Source organism: Corvus brachyrhynchos, unplaced genomic scaffold (assembly GCF_000691975.1).
Source record: "Corvus brachyrhynchos isolate BGI_N302 unplaced genomic scaffold, ASM69197v1 scaffold239, whole genome shotgun sequence".
NCBI lineage: Eukaryota > Metazoa > Chordata > Aves > Passeriformes > Corvidae > Corvus > Corvus brachyrhynchos.
This window is the reverse complement of record NW_008246057.1, coordinates 3,719,575-3,742,308: the sequence shown is the minus strand read 5'-3', so window position 1 is coordinate 3,742,308 and position 22,734 is coordinate 3,719,575. Positions and strand designations below refer to the sequence as shown.

Below are 22,734 nucleotides of genomic sequence, written 5' to 3'. Positions count from 1 at the left end.
AGTGTCATCCACCACTGCAGCACCAGACTAAACTAAACAAATGCTGGATTGAAGTGCCAAGTCTTGTCAGATAAAGTATTTTCAGATTTCATCTCAAAGCCCTCATGAGACCACAGTGCTATCTATACTTATGAAGCTTGGTCAGTTTAGAAGTTTCACAAGTCTGTTATCACATGATGGAGTCAAATGTCTGAAGTTTTGTCAGTGGATTAATCAACTCTTGCATGTATAATGCAATCAAATACTTTTAAACCATATTCCTTAATGCTTTTGCAGCCCCATATGTACTGTTCTCAAGCAGTGAGCTTTTTCACCCTGACCGCAATGGGCCATTTTTAGCAAAACTAAAACACCATCTTTAACTCAGATCTATGGACACAAACTCCGTAGTTGAGCAGGGTTTATGGAGAAAGTTTAGTATTATATCCAGTGTCTTTTGAAAGTCTCTCATCCTTCTTTCTCTTAGATTGAATCTGAAAATGCAGCATCTGCAGAAACACTGAACAATGCTACCTTACGTCTGTTTGAGCTAGAGAAGAGTGTTGAAGACCTTAGGCAAAAGGCTGCTACAAATTCAGAGAATGTGGGAAATATAGAAGACAAAATTACTAGTGCAAAACAAAATGCTGAAGAAGTTAAAAAGGTGAGAAGCTCAGGAACAATCCTAAGGAGAAGCCAGCAAAACTCCCCCAGGTTTGGCTAAAGGGACATCAGTGAATACATGTGATCCATCATTTATTGTTCATATTCTGGGGGTAAAAATTACTCCAACATTTATGCTCTTACCAAAGATACCTACTTTTTAGTGTGGTATCAGACCCTGAGAGAGAGGGATGTATTGAGAAGTTTTCAGGTTCTGAAATAGCTGTGGGAAACCTGTCACACTGTCAGCCTTTCATAGATAGGTTTCTGTTCCTCAGCTTTACTATCTGTCATAGGAGGACTGGTAATTTTTTTTCCCACTTGTGTATTTACGATTCTAAGACAGCGATAGGTTCAGGACAAACTAACCAGAATTCGGCATATACAGAATTAAGCAACAGGAAAAATAATTATTTTAACATAAAACTGAAGTAATTGCTAAATATCAGAGAGGCAAGATTTTCTCTGTGAACATATGGCATTGCTCCCAATGTTTGCTACACAATTTTGTAATAGCAAAAGAATGTTCATTAACGAAACAGTTGACCAGTCTGCCAAAGAAGTTTCATTGCTCCCATCTCTTGTCTGTAGTTAGCCCCCCAGTCTCCAGAGAGCCATTTTCTAACAGGAGAGCTGCATTATCCATCAACTCAACAATATCCAAACACTAAGTAGTATTTCAGGTGCTGTCAAGTAACCACAAGAGAATTCCAGTGCTGCTATGGTTTGTTGTCTTGCTTAATGGTTGAATTTAGTTGGGCCATAGGACTTCTTAATCTTAACCCCATAACAAAAAGCACAGCTGAGAAACCAAGCTCACAACTTCTCCAGCACCTTCACCAACACCAACGGCAGCTAGTTCTGTTCTTCTTACTGAAAGGGTAGCAAGGGTATTCCTCCCCACTCAGCCAGGAGCAGTGCCATGTGTAGCTTTCCACCTGTACTAGGGGCCCTGGCTTCCATTAGTTACAGAACCCTGTAACTGAATCCCATAAATCTCTGCCAAGTGCCAGTATTGAAGCTGTAAAACAGCCACAGATCTGCAAAAGAGTAACCGATGATTCTTCACCCCAGCTCTTAGTCTTGGACAAGAAGTAGAATATACCCTCACGCTGGTTCTGCTTTCGTTAACTGAGCTCCCAGCGAAGTGTTTCCTTGCACCCGGATCAGTGAAGGACAGAGGGAGGAAATGCCAACTCCCCCTGTATTGGCTTCGCACGGGCTCCATCTTGTGCTTGAATTTGGAACAGGTACTCAACAGCGAGCTGAGCGGCAAGTACAGAACGGTGGAAGAGCTCATTGCCAAGAAGACAGAGGAGTCGGCTGAGGCCAGGAGGAAAGCAGGCGTGCTGCAGGATGAAGCTAAAGCCTTGTTGGCTCAAGCAAACAGCAAACTTCAGCTGCTCAAAGGTAAGGCTGTTCTGAGGAGGTAATTTGGCACCTTAGAACATGAAGCAATTTCACACTGTTAAACCAGCTATTCATCAGCAGAAGGGGAAAAGAAAAGGTACTTACTTGTTACTGAGGCATGATCTGCTTTCCTTATTCTTATGGACACAATACAGTCTTTTGAATCAAAGATATCTATAAAATAAGCTGAAACTTACAGGTGAGACACAAACTTCTGGCATGGCACCTCTCACTGTTCCCAGAACCACCACAGGCAAGGAGCAAAAACTACTCTGCCTAGGATGAGGACTCATCTGTTCCAGCAAGACCCCCATCTTCAAGCAGTACTCCCCCCACCCCACCCTGGAAAGCTGTTAAAGCAAAAGCTAATCAGGACACAGGAGTTCCAGTTTACAGATTTATTTAACATTTACTGTTGACAATGAAAGTTGATTGAACCAGGAAGAGGCAATCTGCCCCTTGGTACCAGGGGCAGAGCTAAGTTTTCCTTCTGGTTTTGCCAGGCCAGGAACTCATTCTTCCCCTCTTTGCTACTCCTGCACAGTTACAGTGACTTGCTGAATGGTCTTAATCATCATAAGCTAAAACATTTCTCCATTCTGTAAAAGCCACCATAGAGCAAAGAATGACAATTATTTTAATGCTCAAAGTATACTTTTAGATCTCCACCTTTGGAAAATAACTTCCTTGTTCCTTTACATCCCTATATTAAGGAAACAAAAAGTTGCCATTCCAGCCTTTGGGGTTTTTATGGGATTTTTTGTTTGGTTTTTTGCTATTTGTTTGTTTTGTTTGGGGTTTTTTGGGGTCTTCTTGGTCCCAATCAGATTGGCTTCCACAGAAAAATAAATTTGAATAGTAGTTTATCCATAACTATAATGATTGACATTTCACTGCATTAAAACACCATGAATTAAGCTGGTTTTCCCCTTCCTTTGCTTACAGATTTGGAAAATACATATGAAAACAATCAAAAAGTTCTGGAAGACAAAGCCAAGCAGTTGGTGGAGCTGGAAGAGACAGTTCGCTCCCTCTTACAGACAATCAGCCAGAAGGTTGCTGTTTATAGCACCTGCTTATGAACAGGAACAGGAAGTGCTTGTGTTCAGGATGGAGTTTACAAGTATTATACTAGTTCTTTTTGACATTACACTAAGACCTGATAAGGTGAACAGGTTTTATATTGACTTTAAAGTCACAGAACCAAAGACAAGTAACTTTTTGATGTTGAAAATAAACAGTACTTTTGTATCACTGTATGTACCTAGTATGACTCATTAAGTTCCTTCTTATTTTCAGTAGCTGCAATGGTACATCAATTAATCCTTTAGCAAGTCTTGTTCTTAAACTGGTTAGAGATCTAATAAAAATCTTGGCTGGAACTATGTAATTCTAAAGAAGGGTTCCTATTACTATGAAATATAGGATGGTGACTCAGACCAAATTACCATGGAATGAAGAAATATTATCCATGTGTAGTTAGTTATGCCACAGTACTCAAAAAGGATTGTTTACCCCCTGCATGATACCCATTTAGGCATAAGACCAGTTTCATGTCACTGATTATAAAACACTTGATATGTAAAGTGAAAACAGAGGTCAGCACTGAAAGTGTGAATGCACCAAATTTATATGATAAACCAAGCTTGGAATCATAAAATAAGCAGAGTGGGAAGGGGCCCACAAGGGTCATCAAGTCCAACTCCTGGCCCTCCACAGGATGCCCCAAGAGTCACCCCATGTGCTCAAGAGCATTGTCCAAACGCTTCTTGAACTCTGTCAGGCTGGTGCTGTGACCGCTGCCCTGGGGAGCTGTTCCAGTGCCCAACCATCCTCTGGGGGAAGAACCTTTTTCTAATATCCAACCTAAACCTCCCCTGACACAGCTTCAGGCCATTCCCTTGGGTCCTGTCACTGGTCACCACAGAGAAGAGATTGGTTCCTGCCCCTCCTCTTCCCTCAAGAGGAAGTTGTAACTGCAATGAGGTCTCCCCTCAGTCTCCTCCAAGCTGAACAGACCAAGTGACCTCAGTCGTTCCTCATATGGCTTCTCCTCAAGGCCCTTCACTGTCTTTGTTGCCCTCCTTTGGACACTCTCTAACAGTTTAATGTCTTTTTATATTGTGGTGCCCAGAACTGCTCCCAGCAACCTCAAGGTGAGGCTGCCCCAGAGCAGAGCAGAGCCCTCCCTTGCCTGGGTTCACATGCTGTGCCTGATGGCCCCCGGACATGGTTGGCCTGCCTGGCTGCCAGGGCACTGCTGACTCAGGTTCAGCTTTCCATTGACCAGGAACCCCCTGTCCCTGTCCACAGTGCTGCTTTCCATCATCTCATTCCCCAGTCTGTCCACATATTCAGGTGCAGAATCTGGCACTTTCCCTTGTTGAACTTAATCTGGTTGGTGCCCAGTTCTATAATTTGTCAAGGTCTCTCTGCAGGGCCTTTCTGCCTTTGAGGGAATTGACAGCTTCTTGCAGTTTTGTATCATCTCTGAACTTGTTCATTATCCCTTCCAGTCTTGCATCCAAGTCATTCATGATGATGTTGAAGAGCACAGAGCTGAGAGGGGAGCCCTGTGGAACCCCACTAGTGACAGGTCCCCAGTCTGCTGTCACCCCATTCACTTAACTCTTTGCGCCCAACTCATGAGCCAGTTGCTCACCCATCACGTGGTGTGTTTATCCAGCTCTGTGCTGGACATTTTGTCCAGAAGGATCTTGTGGAGACAGTATTGAAAGCTTTACTAAATACAAAAAGATCACAGCCACTGGCTGCTCTTGATTTCCTTCATAAAAGGAAATCAGGTTTGATAAGCAGGACTTCCCTCACATGAAGCCATGCTGGCTCTGACTGATGACTACATTGAATTTCAGGTGTTTTTCGATACCTCTCAGAATAATCTAACTCTACCAGGCACTGAAGTGAGACTGACAGGCCTGTAGTTTTTAGAGTCCTTGCCCTTTTTGAAAATCAGGGACAATGTTCACCAGCTTCCAGTCAGCTGGACCTCTCCAAATTCCCAAGACTGCTCAAAAAATTCAAGAGAGTTTTTGTGATGACAGCAGCAGCTCTTTGAGGATTCTTGGGTGTACCCCTTCAGGTCCCATAGATTTGGAGGCAGGCAGCTGGAGCAGCAGATCCTGCATAATTCAGGGTCAACTGGGAGTTAGTCATTCTTGCAGTCATGGTCCTCCAGCTCAGGCCACTGAGACCCCCTTGGTCCATCATTTGTATTGACGACAGAGGCAAAGATCGTGTAAACACCTCTGCCTTGTCCCTGCCCCTGTTGTGACGTTATTTTTTCACTGCCTGTTGCCATTAATATATTTGAAAATACTCTTTTGTTGACCCCCTCAGTTCTGGCACCTTTAACTCCAATTGAGCTTTGGCCACATTAATTTTCTCCCTACAGTGGCCAGCAGCATCTCAGTATTCTTCCCATCACCTGACCATGCTTCCAGTAGGCATACACCTTCCTTTTTCATCTTGTTTCCAAGAGAAGATTCCTGTTCAGCCATGCCTTTTGCCTCACCTGCTTGACTTCCAACACTTGGGAATTGCCAGTTCCTGTGCCCTTTGATGTTTAAAAAGTGACCAGCACTGATAGACCCCAGCACCTGAGAAAGCCTTTTCCCTGAGCAGCCTGAAGTTCTGTTCTCCTCCTGTCCAGAGCTGAGTTTTTACTGGCACTTTTCCTCCTGTCACCAGGGATTTTAAACTTGATCCCTTCATGGTTGCTGTGGCCAAGATGGCTGCCACTCTCGACTTTACTTATGAGATCTACTCTGCTAACAAGCAGTAGATAAAGGAGGGCATTTTTCCAAGTCAGCGCCCTTAGAACCTGTTCCATAAAGCTGTCATCCAGGTTTTTAGGAATCTTCTGGCCCAGGTGTGATACTCCCAGTTAATTTCTGGCAAGTTGAAGTTCGCCCATAAGGTCAAGGGCAGTTGATTTGGAAGCATCCCTTAGCTCCTCAAAGAATAATTTGTCCACATCATCATCCTGGCTGGGAAGTCTATAGCAGACTCCCACAATGACATCTGCATTATTTGTCTGCCCCTTGATTCTTACCCAGTCTCTTAATGGTGTCATTGCCAGCATTCTAACCCTTCTATCACGTACAGTGCGACCCCTCTCCCTCTTCTGCCCTGCTGAAGAGACAGGCTGAAGAGCCCGTCACCATCCAACAGGCATGCCAGTCCCAGGACTTACCCCACCAGGTTTCACTTACACCAGTGATGACAAATCTATGGGACTGGGACAAAGCCTCAAGCTCCTCTGGTTTGTTCCTCATGCTGCATGCGTTAGTGTAGAAACATTTCAGGAAGATGAGGCCTTTCTGGGAAAGAACTACAAAAATTCACAGGGCATGTAATGTGAATCAGTTAAGGAGCTGTACACGGACAACTTTAACAACAGCCTGTACTTACACAGATAATGTGTGAGAGTAGCATCCAGTTCACCGTAACTTCAGCTCAAAGTTATCTGCATTACAGTGCACCTTCAGAGAGCTGTACAGTATGGCACAAACTGATTTGCAGCTACAAACATTCATCAGCTACACAAGTCAGCACCCAAAACTGCAACATGTGCTTGCACATCCTGACTGCTAACTCTGACCCCATGATTCTGTGTATGTTCTTTGATTGACACCTTACCTAACCTTGACTAACATCATCAAATTCAGGACAACTATGGCAGGATACAGCACCACCTAAGCAAAATGAAGGGCATTATGGTTAAATTAATAATTACTCCAAAATTCCAGAGGTTACAAACACCACAACAAAAGAGTCCACACTGAAGCAACTGATCATCACAGCAGCATCACACACCACTCACTGCCAGTACACTCAGCAGCTGTTAGAAAGTGTGCCAACTTGGCAGCACTCAAGCAAAACTGCTGTGAAACCACTGACAGGTGGCTCAGCAGCTCATCTTACTTTTACAAACACTCTTTTGTACACTTCACTAGAATGGGTATGACAGTGAGAGAAGTAACAAAAACAATTTTAAGGCCTTGATTTTTAAGTGTCTGGAAAACTATAGTCTCCAGCACAGCCTTGGTAGTATTATTGTTTGTAAGGTTCCCTGGCTTTTCAAACTTCATTTAACATAAACGAGATACAAGAATTTTTAACTGATAAACCTCAAGAGTAAATTGTGGTAAGACTGCTACAAGTATTCCCAAGGTGGAGGGAGTGGACATAAAGCAGTTTCTGAAAAAGCAAGGCTTCTGGGAAGAACTTGCAAATCACATGATTAACACTTAACATTTACCTGTGTTAAACTAGAATTGATTCTGAAACGCCAAGATCTATTGGAAGAATTGAGCTTTTCTACCCTGTTGTCTCACCTTTGCTTTCCCTTCAGCAGTTTCCTACTAACACCTGAAAGCAGACCCACATTAATTCACTAACCCAGCATATCCATGAATCAGATGGTGACAAGCTTAATGAAGTGTCGTTGTTTAACCCCATCTACATTTGAAGTAGGAGTTAAGAAAAACCACAATGAAGCAGAGTATCACTGGTGTTTTGCTGATTAACTGTTATGGTAATACTGGCATACATCTCCATCACTCACTACAGATAATGGATCAATACTTAAATAAGAAGCTATAAAGAAAAGTAGAAAGATAAAACCATCTTGTCTATACCCAAAACCAAGTCACTGTTACACCATTTTCTGAATGTGCTCTTCTCATTCCTTTGGCATAATGAAAAAGGACATGCACAGTATCAGCAGATATTAAGGTTTTCTTCAAGGCAGAAGAGCCTGGCAAAAAAAGAACATATGTCACCTTGGAAAAGAAGTTAAAATGAACTACTGGAATTGGGCATGCTCCATATACATGTTAAGGATCTTCTAAAGATGCCATCTGTTAGTGAGTTTCCTCACATATTCAACAACCTAGACACTAAAAGGATCCAATCAGCAAACAAAATCCAGGAAGACCCTCCAGCCATGTCAAATATTTATTAAGTTCTCTTGCTACAGAAGAAGAGACAGAAAAAGAGAACAAAATAGAAAACAGAAGAGAAGAAAGTGTGTCTTAATTGTGTGGAGAGCTGACATTGCAGCCCTTATGTGTGGAAGGTGCAGAATAACCCTCATGTCATAGCACTTAACAGCAAACACTGCTTCACTACCCAGTTTCAGCATTTCAAGTTTAAGAGAGTTGGACAATGGAAGCTTTAAAACCAAAAGAGATTAGGTAGCAGTACTATGAAGTTGTCTTCAATCTTTCTTTTCTCAATCAATATTCAATTTTTTCCCCTTACAAGTTTTCAATATGAAAACATGACGTGGAGAATCATACACAGAGTAATTTTCTTTTTAGAAAGTCAGTATCATTTTAATTGATCTATACGAGCCCCTCTTCTCCCAACATCCCAGCATGACTAGGTCAAAACAAGTTTTGGTACTCATATGTAAGAAGTAGGCTAAATACTAAAGTTAATCCCTTTAGAAGGAAACACATTTTTGTGCGGAAGTGACAGTGGCATTTTAAGTGCCAGTGGCATTTTACATGCCAGCATTCAATGGTTTATTGTATCACTACTTCAAATAAGAAAACACAAGGTGTGCTGGACAGTTATCCAGAGTTCTGACCAGCACACCTGATAATCCCATGCAGCAGAAAAATGTTTGGTTTTGAAAAAGAAAAGAGTTCTGTCAGGCTGCTTTTCTGCAACATTCATTGTGTAAATAAACATGTAATTTTAAGTATTTAATTTACAGATAATTCCACTTGTTCCAAACTCTACTTGTTTAAATATCTGATGTTTGAAATTAAGATATTCACTTAAATCAGTCCTAAAATCCTCAGACTCAGCCTTCCATAAGGGCCCACAGTCCATTTTCAGAGATGTACTATATATGTACAAAGATCTGCTCTTTCATTTTAGAAGTTGATAGCTTTGCCAAAGGATGCTGCTAGGTTTGCTTCCCTGAAGGCTTCTGACACTGTCTGTAGAGAGCAAACACAAAAAGTTACAAGTCATTAACAGCTACATGGAGTAACAGCGTGTCTGGTAACGGTGTTCAACAGTCCCTTTAGAAAACACTTACTGGATGAGCATGGCAAACTCTGGCTACATCTTCACATGATGCTCCATATTCCATAGCAAGGGCAGCTTCATTCACCATTTCACCAGCACCCTGTAATTTAATGGTACTTGCAATTAGCACAAATCCTTATGCAGTTGTCCAGGTTCTCCTGAATCAGTAACAGCTTCTAAATAAGCAATTTGCTAAAAAAGATAAGTTATGTTTTAACTAGCACTTCAGCTGTGTTCTAAGTCATAAATACTTAATCTATTTGGTGACTGTGCTCAAACTTAGCATAAATCTAAATATAATTCTTAATGAGAGTATTTGTTCTCTTATTTCTGAGAGTTGTGCAAAAGCTGGGCATTTTTCCATGAAAGGAAACCTACCCAAAACACCAATGCTCCACTGAAAAGTTAAATAGATAACTAGATAAACAAAAGCATGTTACTAAACCTACACCAACATTTTTATTTGCTGTATTTATGCAGATTTACTAAGAGAATATATCTTTGAGGAGTCAAAAATAGTTAAATCTCCCCTTACATTTTTAGCACTCAGATCCACAACCATAAGATTTTCCCCCAGTCCTTTCCCAATGAAGAAAATTAGATTTATTGGTATGAGACAGGCAAAGTTGTGCTTCCTTTAAGACATGTTGGTTTCTAAATTACTGCAATTGCAAGAGAAAGTGACCAGCACAGTATCTTATTGAGAGCAGTTTTGGTGTTTCTCTTAAAGAAAGCTGTACACAAAAATGTATGGAAGTGTTTCTGCAAACATCTTTTGAAAAAAAAAAATATTTAAAGCTAAGAAAACAGAAAAAGATTAGGGTCTAACTTTGACCAAAAAAACCTCCAAACCCCCCTAAACAGGGGAAATCCCAAAGGCTTTTTTACTCAAAGTTCCACAAATTACTGACCCCACATTTGGTGACTGCGGCATAAGATTACCACCTTTGCTAAGTCTTAAGTCAGAGAGAGGGGAAAAAGAACACACCAATGAAAAAGCCACAGTCTTTTCAGCTCCTCAACTTCCAAAACTTGAATCAACACTTTCTGCTGCTCTCTCAAGTATTTGGCAGTATTCATAAAACCAAAACAAAAAACCAAACACAACAAACACCACCACCACAAAACCTCACCACATAAAACTGGTCAAAGACACCAAATAACCACAGCAATTCAAGAGGAAAAAAAAAAAAAAAGCTGGGTTTAACACCAAAGTAACTAAAACATGGAAGGAGGGCAGGGGTGCAGAACAGAACTGTAAGAAAAATAAGTATGGGGAACTCAAACCTCCCCATTTACAAACACCATGTCTAACTCAACAACTATGCAACACTAAATAAAAAGACCATTACAAGGCCAAGAGAGCACAAGTGATGATACTTACTGAGCCTAAAATGTGAGCACCCAACATCCTGTCGGTTGACTTTTGACTAAGTATCTTTACCATGCCATCTGTGTCAGCATTTGTCTTTGCTCTACTGTTTGCAGCAAATGGAAATTTCCCAATTTTGTATTCTACACCCTGCAAAACAGATGTGTTAATTAATGACCAACAAGAACAATGTAACCAACGGCTAAGTACATGAGGAGAAGCAATACAGAACTAAAACACAGAGAAATGTACATGAACAACCACCAAAAGTGGTGTAAGACTGTACTAAAAAAGATTAATTTGCAAATGAATAATATTAACGTCACAGAATGCAAGTCATTAAAAAGAACTGTGGTTCTTGGGAGAGTGGCATGCACAAGGGCATTATTCACTCACACCCCCTAAGCAATAAATTCAAATGCAGAAATTTGGATAAAGTAGCTAGATAAACAACTAGAGAGTGAAACCAGGCCCAAGGTGGAAAACCAGTTTTTGCCTGAAAAGAAAACAAACAGTACCTCTTCTTTCAGCTGTTCTTCTGACTTGCCAACCCAGGCCACTTCAGGGTGAGTGTAGATCACAGAGGGAACGCAGTTATAGTCAATGTGAACTGCTCCCCCAGCCATGCCTTCTACACAAAGAATGCCTTCATCCTCAGCTTTGTGGGCCAGCATAGGTCCAGCAACTACATCACCAATAGCATAGATGCTATCAGACCAATGAAACAGAATTAGACACTGTTTAAAAACATCCTAGCACACCTGGGCTACCTTACATAACAGTCTGTTTGAAACACGTTACTGAAACTCTAATCAAAACAGACTAAAATACATTTTAGCAGTTTCCACAGAATGACCACACTTCAAGAGGTATTTAGTGACATGAAATAGACAGGGACTTTTAAATTACAAAACTTCAAAGGCTGACTCAAAATTTTTAGTTCCTGAAATAATACTGGTATCTTGAGTTTTCTTTTCAGAAAAGAAAAGTATGATTTGTATTAAAAAACACAAGTGCTTTAGTAGGTTAAACTTTAAAAATAAGTGTTCTGCATTTAAAAAAAAAAAAAGGAAAACGAAAAATTAGTCTGTCTTACTTTGGAATCTTGGTTTGGAATCTGTTGTTGACTGGAATTCTTCCCCTCTTATCAAGTTCAATTCCAATTTCCTCAAGACCTAGATTTTTTGTGAACGGACGCCTACCGATGCAAACTAGGAGCACATCACAAGTTATTACTTCTGCCTTGCCACCAGCAGCAGCTTCAACACTAGAGAAAAATAAGAAGCAAAAATGCTAAGCTGTAAGCTTGCAGCCTTCTCTCTCTTTGACTAGTAACTAATATGACCCAGATGGTGACCTCCTGGCTGGGCCTGGCACCCAAAACACTTCTTTCAGCCTGCCCCACACTTCCTCCTTGCAAGAGTTCAGGAGCAGAAGAGGGAGGAAGGGACAGCACCTCTTAATACATTTCTTAACAACTGTTAGAGAGAAATTCAGGGTATATTTTCAATAGCAAATAACATGACCTGATAGGATCAAACCCATACAGCAAAGTAATTGGGGATGAGTACTTGCCACCCAAAGAATATATACTTTGGGGTGGGGTAGGGCCATGTACTCTGAGCAAGCTTTCTTCCGAGCCCAGGAACCAAACACCTGTTAGCAGCTGTCCAGCATCCCATGCATTCCTCAAGTGCATCTTGTGTTTAACTGCACCCAGAACAAGTTCAATTCATGTGCTCTGAGAGCACAAGAAGCAAAGCATGGGAAGTGAGGATAATTGGAAGTGTATTTCAAAACCATACTCTGAACCAAAACAAAACTCTAAATGTAGTAACAGAATACATGAGAGATCCAACCATCATCAGCAGGGCATGTAAAGAAGCCCAAATCCTGGACCTTTACAGTGACGGAGAACAGACTATCCCCAGCTATGGTGATACAGCAACTACAAGTCACCATATTAAGATTATTATTATTTTTGTGAAGTAACATCAAGCATTTTCTTAAAGTACAGTTTCTGCATAGAGAATCCATTAACACAAACAGGAGTAGTGTGTATTTACAGACTTTTACAAAGCAAATTTGCTGTATGTGTGTCTATAGTAATTGTTTATATATAAAACTTCAAAGGTATGTATGACCATTAGGAGTATGACCACTACTGTACACTCTTCGGGTATTTTCATTTATTTCTGTTCGAGAACAATAGTATGTCTGCCATATTTACTCTAAGACAAGACGACCTTCCAGTAAGTAGCCAAGAATTAATGGCTTGAAAATGACTGTATGAACAATCATGGTATTTATGCTAATTATACCAGAAGCAAGTATCTTCCATGAAAAGAATGATTTAGAATTCTGTTTTTATTACTGATCTCATACAGTGGTTTTATACCAGCAAGCCCTCAAGTCAACAGAACCTCTCCTGTATAAGCAACCTAGGACTCAATAAACCCAAAATTATGAGCTCTGTAAGTTACAATGGAGGATAAACATTTAATTGCACTAAAGAATTAATCCTCCCTCTAGATCCATTTTTTTCCTGTTTAAATAAATAGTATCAGGCTGTATTTTTAAATAGGTTTGATGGATTGGGAGGAAGAATGTATTTGGCATTACTTTAGTTCTATGTTAAACACTTACGCTACATCTATTTTTCCATCTGATCTCTTGGTAGCACCGGTAACTTTGGTGTTCAGTTTAAACTTGAATCCCTGCTTCTGAAGAATACGTTGGAAGTTTTTAGAGATCTCCATGTCAATTCCCATTCCACCAACATGGCCCATGAACTCAACTGCTGTCACATCTGCACCAAGGCGCTGCCAAACTGAACCCTGCAGTCACAACAATATAGGTAAAAGGAATTTTTGAAAAGCAAACTTCAGATACTTTAATACTTACAACAGACAGTAAACTCTTCCAAAGCAGGATAACATGTAACAGCAAACTCATCAATTTCTACAAACACGACAGCATAAAATAAAGCAAGTTCACCTTTCCCCAGTCTTTCCACAAAAAAAATTTATCATTGCTTATTTGCAGACTCAAAACTTCCATAACCAAATTCAGGGAATTAAGCCTAATTTTAAAGAACGCTATTTAAAGAAATAGCTAACAAAATAACTAAATACAACTCACGTATGTTTTATGTTATAGGTATAGAAGAAATTCAAAATCAAAGAACCTGAAAGGAAAATCCAAAGAGAATTTGATGGCATTGCTGTGGAGTTCTAATACCACTACTAATTAACCAAAACAAGACCACATTAAGGAAATTTTACACAGCAAAATGGAACCACTGCTGCTTCAGTCTGTATTTATAACCTTAACCACAATCATCAGCCTCACCAACAAAATTCATGTACACCCTATTAACCTGCAGTTACCCACATCCACCCAATACCGAATTTCACTTTGCTTACTCTTTTCCTGCTTAATGGTCAGCAGGCTAAGCAACCACATGGCAGACGTGCACAGCTTCAAGCAGTTGCAAGACCAGCAAATGTAAATTGTTTTTGAAACATATAGGTGTGAGGCAAAAGGACTCAGACCAAGATGAACTACAAAGTCTCCACTCCTTTGCTTGATAGAATATGTACAATCACATTAAACATCTCTCAAGAATAACTGCTGAACAAAAGAATTTATCCTGACTTAGTGCACTTCCCTTAAAATAGGAAGTTCTCTCATCTATACGTAGGCCAGGTACAAACTTCAGTGAAAGTTAAGCACCATCCCCCCAGCTCCCTAATCCTCCAAAAAAGAAAAATAAATATGCAAGACCCTGTATGTTCCTCTCTCATTTCTCTGCTTAACTAACCAGCTGCAGAAGTACTGATCAAACAAACACTTATCCCAGCTTTTCTGGTAAAAAAGGGAGCTAGCACACTATGAAGTCTGAACAGATTCATTACAACTCACTGAAATGTTGAATCACAGCAATACCATCAAAATACAACAAAAGTAATGCCCCACTCCTTTACAAATTGAAGGCCAAGTGGTTTAAGTATCCTCTCACCAGTTCCACACCAATGACTCCTGCACCAATGACAACCATCTTTTCAGGAACTTTTTTCAGTGACAGCGCACCAGTGGATGACACAATGTTATCTTCATCAATCTAATGACAAAGAAATGTACAAAGGGAGGTTTACAACCTCTTTTACATATTATATACAAAACACACAGAAGGTGAAGTGCAGTCAGGTGCAAACAATTATTACACATTAAATTGTGTGACTATGAGACACTGAAAAGTAAGTACAATTCAGCTCAAATACTTACAGTAATTCCAGGGAAGGGAGCAACTTCTGAGCCTGTGGCTATGAGTATGTTCTTTGTATTGATAACTTGTGTGCTGCCATCTTCTTTAGTTGCAGTGACTTGGTTTTTGCCAGTTATTTTTCCAAACCCAGATACATGTACAACCTTTAGTAATCAGAACACAGTGAAGTCAGATTCAAATATGTAAGTTAGGCTACATTTCACCTGAATCTCACTAATGCTTAGAGATGCTGCTAAAACATACGTCTGCATCACTACCTGGCACAAATCACAAAGTAATTGTATATTACTCTTTTAAGGAGATTAACAACGAAGGCACTGGGCATTTAAAAGTTTTCTGGAAGAAAAGCGTTCAAATTCTGCCCTTGTCAAATCAGTCAATCAAATTAATTTATGTGGCCATATGAAAATGTAAAAAATGGATATACCTCAGTATATAACCCAAACTAACCTTGTTTTGTTTAAATAAATGAGCAATTCCACCTGTTAAGGCCTTCACTGCACTACTCTTCTGTTCCATCATCTTCTCTAGATTCAAACGGATTCCTGTAACTAAGATTAAAACAAAACAACTTACATCAAGCATTGCAGTGTGTTAATGTTAAAGGAGCTAACCTCAACACAGTTAATAGCTCTGACACAGAAAGATGTGTTGAATGGTCCTACTAAATACTAAAGGTTACATTCAACAACTGCTATGTTGAAAATCAGTATTACACTTTTCAAGCATAACTTATCTATCCGTTATTCAGAGTTCAAAGAGCAGACACATCCCTAAGCCCCCAAGTGACAGATAGAGGATGTTACTTACAACTCTCAAAATTTTCTGACCAGAAAACCATACTAGTCAGATTTGAAAGATTAAATTTACATTTTATTGGAAACCACTGATGTTAACAGGCACTGACAGTTGTTCTTCACTCACTTTCAATTCCTCTACTAGCGAAATCTTTTCCATGGGCCAAGTGATACAGATGTGAGTTGTTCAGCAAGGCCTATAACAAACAAAAATGTGAATTTGGACATACATTCACAAGAATGAGTTATTTATTATAAGGAAAAAAAATACATTATTTGCAAAGTGTTCTCACTATTAAGAAAAAGTTTGACATATTTGTATTTAAAAAGGTGTATTTCAAACACAGAAATTGTTCACAGTAGCTCCTACTGAAACGTTAAGTAAAGTTACATACTTGATAATGAAATAGAAAACAGTTAAATCCACACCTTTTTGCTCATTTCACCATAGAAATTGATAATTAGCTCATAGGGATTAAAAAAAAAAAAAAAAAAAAAAAAAAGGAACAGACTAAGTAGAGGAAAATAAACGTGATTCTGACTGAAGGCCAAAGAGAAGATACAGAAAAACTGGATGAGGAAAATCTACACTAAAATGCCTGTTAAGATTTTAGCCTGTGTAGACATATGTGAGTTTAATTTTGAATTGTTGTGCTGAAGTTATTACAACAGCATAGCTAATTGAGCTGGATGGCTTGAAGCTAGCTCAGGTATATGGGTTTTCCAAGCTCATAGATAAACTTAGAATAGTTTTTATAAGGATGGCTATAAATGAGTAGCTTGAAATTCAGAACCTCAGTAACTGTATTTTAATTAGAAATAGCAATATAGTTAAGGCAGGATCTTACTAAGAAGATTGATTCTTTTGTTATATTATAACCGTCCCAAATATGACATTATTTGTATCTCTGCAGGGACAACAGTGTGAGTTTGCAGACTTAAATCTAAAGCAGGCACAGCAAAAGATTCAAAGATCATTTTGAATACTTGCCTTATCTACATATGCTTGAGGAAAACTAATACTATCAAAATTAGATAATTCCATTTTTATAATTTTTATCAACTGTCTTTAAAATTAACTTCTCCACTTCATGTAACTGTCACAGCCCCGAATCTGTAACATCCACATTACTTAAAACACACAGCCACCACTTAAGACTTCAGCAACTACAAAGGAAAAAAAAAAAATCCATTTCCATTGTATTATTTTGGGTGGTTTTCTGGAAAGGAATATTTGAGTCATTTGTTATTACCTTGGTGTACACAACCTACATATCCCACTTCTTAAGTTTACTGCCATTCAAACAAGTTCTAGATAGCATTCAACTTAAACCACAGTTCAGTAGTATTTTCATAAAAATTTTAAAGGATAAAAAAATAAAAAGGGATTTGAGAAGTTAGTTAAATAGAGTCTAGTAGAGTTTCAAACTTTCAAGGTAATACTGTGTGGATTAACATTTTTGAGTGGTGCTTCAGTATATTAACATACTCAGAACTTCATTAAAATTATTATTAAAATGTCTAGAAAAACGAATACAAATTTTCTTCAAAATCTTAGTATTTTCTCCTCCCATGCTAATGGAACCTCTTGAGCAAAAGGACCAGAAAGAGCAACACAGTTAGGAGGGATCTTGTTAAGAATACTGTGTTTGTTACTACAGCCATTACAAATCTGGCATTAGCAGTGTCCTCCTTCACCTGCTGGGTGCTATTGAGGCAGATTCCCCAGCAACAGCACAGTTCTTACAAAGGCCTAGGTCTGAAATTACCTTAAACTAGACTGACAATGTCAAATATAAAGTCCTTATTAATATCTTCTTGCTTCTCCTTTCTTTCAGAGTGTATGTGTTGGACTCACCTCTTTGTCTCCACACCTGCACTACTCCACACAAGCACCACCAGCCTCACCCTCCAGGCCATTCTGTACATGTACATCTATCTTGAGAAACTCCTTCCTACTCTCCTTCCAAGTGAAGCACAGAATGTCAGCTGTTTTTAATGAAGCTATGACACACTATGTACACTTACCTTGGATGGAATACATCCAACATTCAAGCAGGTTCCCCCTAACGTTGCATTTTTTTCTACACAGACAGTCTGAGGAAAAAGAACAGAGGAAACATAAGAATTTTTTAGAAATACTATGCCGCCATTTTCTTATAGGCTATCTCACAATTTAGCATTGACGACAAAGACATTTGTCTACTTGTCTAGTAACTCTACCTCTACCAAGTGTCTCATTAATTTCACTCCTAGATTTATTATGCAGCTCGTATTTCCCTTACCTCATTTTTTTTTGTTACCTTAAAACCCACAAAATAGCTCTTTGCAACAAAATCCTCTACCAAACGACAGCCACCGCACCATTCATACTTTCATGTAAGTGCTGTCCTACTACAAAAATCTGTTACAAACTAAATAATAAATACAACACTCAGTCCAGTGAAAGATGTTCCCCTAAAAATTACAGAAAAACACCGCAAAAAGCCAAAAATATAAATCATGTGAAGATTCATAAAAGCAAGAAAACAACTGGTAAGTGAACTGCCATAGATTAAAATCCCATGAAGCAATCTTTTCTTCAAAGAAAACAAAACAGAAAAGAAGCCCCAAGCCACAAACAACATTTCCTCCCACCGCTATGAAGTTGTACCAACACCTATAAAGAAAGAAAAAACAAAAATCAAGTAAAGTAAAACCAAACAAAAATAAGGTCAGTACCAACAGGGATGGAAAATATGTCATCTCCTTCTCATTAAACTGAGAGTATCAAAGTGTGCAAAGGACAAAAACAACTGCCAAAACTTCATATAAAAACAGATCACTTGGAGAGAGTCGGGAGAGAGTATCATAAACCATTTTTGTAGAAGCAAAGGAATTGGTGTCTCCTCCTTTGGAAGGCACACACATATTCAAAATAATTGTTCCTTGGTTTACACTCTTGAGAGTTCCAGTCCACTGAGAGGCAACTACCCAGGTGAAAGCCTTTCACAGTTTCTTTAAATTGCTACTTTTGTACTAAGGTAGGGATGATGGTGACATGAAAAGTAGAATTCACCAAATCAGATCACATGAACATTTTGAGACATGCTGATCCCCTATGTCCCCTTCCTCTTGTTTTAAGCACATGAATACATGAAACACAACACAAGGGCTTTAAAAGCTGCACTATGGATCAAACAGCACCAGACTACTCCTACCTTTACCCAATAAGGATGTTCTGCCTCATCCACTTTACATAAACTTCACTGACAAGGCCAAGCAAAGCTTTTGGAAAGCCAATACCCAGAGAACACTGTTGGCAATAACATGGAATGCTGTGGTGGTGATACAAGGACTCAATGCTTGTGCTAGCAGAAACAGTACTAAAACTGAAAGTTAAGTGATTCAGTAGAGCAGAATCAGGTTCTTCCATGGACAGGGTAACTATACAATCTATCTTTCTGCCAGTCTGCTAAAAACGTCTCCTTACATTCTTCAAGGACCAAAAACATTCTACATGATTATTCAATGCTAATTGTGACGTACACAGGTATGTCCAAGCATTTTCCTCTCTCTGATGAGCTGTGAAACAGTGTAACAGAATTATTTTTTGCTATGATGAAAAAACAAAATCCAGGGCACTTTTAAAGCCCTTTGTGTATGGTATCCACTGTTAATCACAGATATGAAGGACTCAAGGACAGTATTGTTCCAAGAAAAGCTGGTATTAAGCCAGCCACAAAAATAGCTTTACAATAATCAAACATGAACTTACATGGCAGAAGGCCACAATCTTAATTAAAACCTGTAGCACTGAGCACCTTTGTTTCTTACTTTATTTCTTACCTCTTGTACTACTAGCTCAGTAACAACATACATCAAGAAGCAAGAGTATTTATTACAACAAAACCAGTAATTCAGAGATATGTGTAAAGACAACTCAATTATTTGCACTAGGTCGAAGGAACAACTTAATGGAATCTCAAACATTTATATTTTGGTACAGTTACACATTTGAAGGCTAAAAGATACCCAAAAAGATGTCACTGACACCCAGTTGTGGGACCAATGATGGACAATGCTCAGAATTACAGACACATTCAGTTTGAAGGGCCCTCCTCTGGAGGCCATCTAATCAAACTTCCTTCTGCAAACACAGTCAACATCAAAGATACTGCGGGAGGTGATTCTCCCCCTCCACTCTGCTCTCAGGAGATCCCACCTGGAGTACTGTGTCCAGCTCTGGGGCCCCAACACAAGACAGATTTGGACCTGCTGGAGCAAGTCCAGAAGTTCATCACAGGGCTGGAGCACCTCTCCTATCAAGACAGGCTGAGAGTTGGGGTTGTTCAGCCTGGACAAGGCTTTGGGGAGACCTTACAGCACCCTTCTCATACCTAAAGGGGGCTTGAAAGAAGGCTGGAGAGGGATGTTTCACAAGGACATTTAGTGAGAGAAACAGCCTTCAGTTGAAGTAGGGTAGATTTAGATCAGCTCTTAGGAAGGGATTCTTTACCATGAGGGTGGTGAGGCACAGGAATAGGTTGCCCAGAGGAACTGTGGATGCCCCACCCCTGAAGCGTTCAAATCCAGGCTGGATGAGTCTCTGAGTAACATGGTCTAGAGGAAGGTGTCCCTGCCCATGGCAGGGACAATCTTCAACATCCCTTCCAACCCACATAATTCTGTGATTCTATGATGTATCAGGTGGCTCAGGGCCTTGTACAGCCAAGTGCTGAAAATACTGAAAGATGAAGACTACATGCTGCACAGGCCACTATTCCAGTGCTTCACTGGAACTCACCACCAGAAGTTCTTGTCCTTACCAGGTGGTCAAACCAGCTCATTTTGGTCACAAAGCAAATTTTTTGTAATCCAGACACATTGTGACATACCAAACAGCAGAAACATCCTCAAGACTGCTAGCACCACCACCTTCTCAGAGTTCCAGATAATTATGAGAATGATAATGCAGTGCCAAGAGAGTCAGTTGATCTCATATTAAGGAGTACAGGCAAAAAAATATCCTGCTTTTTTTTGCTGAAGTCACATGCTGTGTTTTTCTAAGTTTAAAAGTACCTGAAATATATTATACACATACAACTCTGACAATACTTAATTAAATGACACACCACTAGTACACATCAGACACAAACTGCCTCTTCCAGAAGGCATTCGAAGACAACAGGCTGAACAACAGAGAAGAACATAAAAAAATGTAACTAAGATACTACAGTATTTCTACACACATGTTCCGCCTCTAAAATTCTCACATGGCAATGGAATTCCTCTACTCACATTCAAAAAGTGTATCAGTTGGATATGGCTTTTTCCCCTTTTGAGTTCCCTCAGTCCATTCTTCACAATTCTTCTTTTTGTCAGTCATTGTCTCTTTATTTTTCCCTTTGTTGAGAGAAAAATTCCTTCCTAGCACTGTTTTCCCACCTTCTCTTTCACAAGAGTATAAGCCCACCTGAATTATCAGTTCCAACCAAAAGTGAGCTGTCCTGAGCAGCTCTGTCAGTAGCAGGGCTATAACAGTAATACAGTCACATCTCCATTTCCAATTCTGCATAATCTGGGTAAGCAAGGTAAGGAAAGATTAACAAAATATGTCAACAGTATCTGGTGGCCCAAGATGTGACAGAAGAATTACAGTATCACTGTAGTGATACCTATGACAATCACACAGACACCTTTCAAGTTCACCTAGATGAGTATTCTGCTATCTGAGTGAGGTCTCACCTTAAATCCAAGCTGAGCTGCTTTGATAGCAGCAACATACCCTCCAGGACCAGAGCCGATAACCGTGACATCAGCATCAACTGAAACAGAGAACGTTTGAGTTTGGTTTTTTTTCAGCAAAATAATTGCATATTAAGAATTATGCAAGTTAATAAAATAGGTTTAGATAAGGAAGTTCCACCTCATATCTGAAAGTAACTTTCTGGACACAGAGAAAGATTGTGTAGAGGTATTGATTCCACAAGAAAAATAACCAGTCTTAAATTCCACAATGAAAATAATGTAAAATGACATAAAGAAACTGAATTCCCTATCCCTCTTGCTATAAACCCTTTAAGAACTTAACCCAAGATGTCTCGATAGTTTACTGTTGTATTTTTTTCCAACATAGCTTCTATTGATGTTTAGCACGAAACAAAAATGCTTACTGAATGCCACAAATTTATAAAGGGGAAAACATGGCTGCAATAGGTATCTATGCAACCTCTATTGATTATGAAGCAGTAGAAGCTATGAACTTTGTACCAAGTTCCTGTCTTGTAACCACAAGCTCCTTTAGAATATTAATTAACATAAGAACAGTGATGGTAAAGTTCAACTTTTATTTACAGCTTTAGCCTGAAATCAAATAATGCAAACAAACCACAATATTTCATCTAAATCTGCACCCTGACATGGACTTCAACTGGAAGACTAGTATCTGAGTTTGAAGTATTGCTTTGGTTTTTGTGGGGGTTCAGGTTGGTGGGGTTTTTTGTTCCAAAAAGGTTTTCCACAATTAATTACCTTGATCGGCATAGGACCTTTGTGGCACTGCACAAACTCCCTGAAGACCATGATGAATCCGATCAAAATGGCTTCTCTAGAAAGGAAAAAAAAAATAAAAAGAATCCCCTAGGTTTAAAAGTTTATGTCTATCCTTGAGGGAAAATAAGCAACCAGCAGCACACAGATGAACACAGTTACTGTCACCAGCTAACCAAAACAGGAACAGCACGACTGAAGCACAGTGGGCACTGACTGGAACAAGAGGCAGAAGTTGCTCTGACACTTACCTGCTCTGTCACCTCAGTCTGTCATCACACCTGTTCTCAGGTCTCACCTCAGGCTGCCTCTAAACTTTCAACTCCTTATACGGGGCTTTCAAACCACATAATGACATAAATTAGACATCCACAGGAGTCTATGAGGAGTCTTGTTCTGTAACCATTCCCTTCAGCCACTTCCTATGAACAGGCAGCTGGATATCTCACAGGAGGCTCGGGAGGGCAAGGTTTTTTAACCTTTACGAAAAGGTAATGGGACAGCACAGGACAGCTGCTACAAGCATATCGAGGGCCGATCACCCTATAACTGGAGTAGAGGATGTCTCTGGAAGCACTTGCAAAGTCCCCGGCACCGCAGCCCAAAAGCCGGAGCCGGCCCCACTGACA

General features: G+C 39.7%; 2 protein-coding genes across 2 annotated transcripts in view; one reads left to right on the top strand and one right to left on the bottom strand.

Moving 5' to 3' along the window:
• LAMB1 (laminin subunit beta 1) overlaps positions 1-3,434 on the top strand; it is a 39,698-nt gene extending 36,264 nt beyond the window's left edge. The window contains 3 exon segments of the mRNA XM_008642572.2: positions 467-643; positions 1,893-2,052; positions 2,998-3,434. Of these exon segments, the coding sequence (XP_008640794.1) occupies positions 467-643; positions 1,893-2,052; positions 2,998-3,134 (474 nt within the window). The 3' untranslated portion in view covers positions 3,135-3,434.
• A 5,144-nt stretch (positions 3,435-8,578) lies between these two features.
• DLD (dihydrolipoamide dehydrogenase) overlaps positions 8,579-22,734 on the bottom strand; it is a 14,683-nt gene continuing 527 nt past the window's right edge. Inside the window, exons 2-14 of the mRNA XM_008642571.2 lie at positions 22,088-22,163; positions 21,302-21,381; positions 17,603-17,671; positions 15,702-15,771; positions 15,228-15,328; positions 14,777-14,920; positions 14,511-14,612; positions 13,136-13,326; positions 11,586-11,756; positions 11,008-11,197; positions 10,502-10,639; positions 9,128-9,217; positions 8,579-9,026 (exon numbers count right to left, since the gene is read on the bottom strand). Coding sequence (XP_008640793.1) covers positions 8,961-9,026; positions 9,128-9,217; positions 10,502-10,639; positions 11,008-11,197; positions 11,586-11,756; positions 13,136-13,326; positions 14,511-14,612; positions 14,777-14,920; positions 15,228-15,328; positions 15,702-15,771; positions 17,603-17,671; positions 21,302-21,381; positions 22,088-22,163 — 1,488 coding nt within the window. The 3' untranslated portion in view covers positions 8,579-8,960. The remainder of the gene's footprint in view (positions 9,027-9,127; positions 9,218-10,501; positions 10,640-11,007; positions 11,198-11,585; positions 11,757-13,135; positions 13,327-14,510; positions 14,613-14,776; positions 14,921-15,227; positions 15,329-15,701; positions 15,772-17,602; positions 17,672-21,301; positions 21,382-22,087; positions 22,164-22,734) is intronic.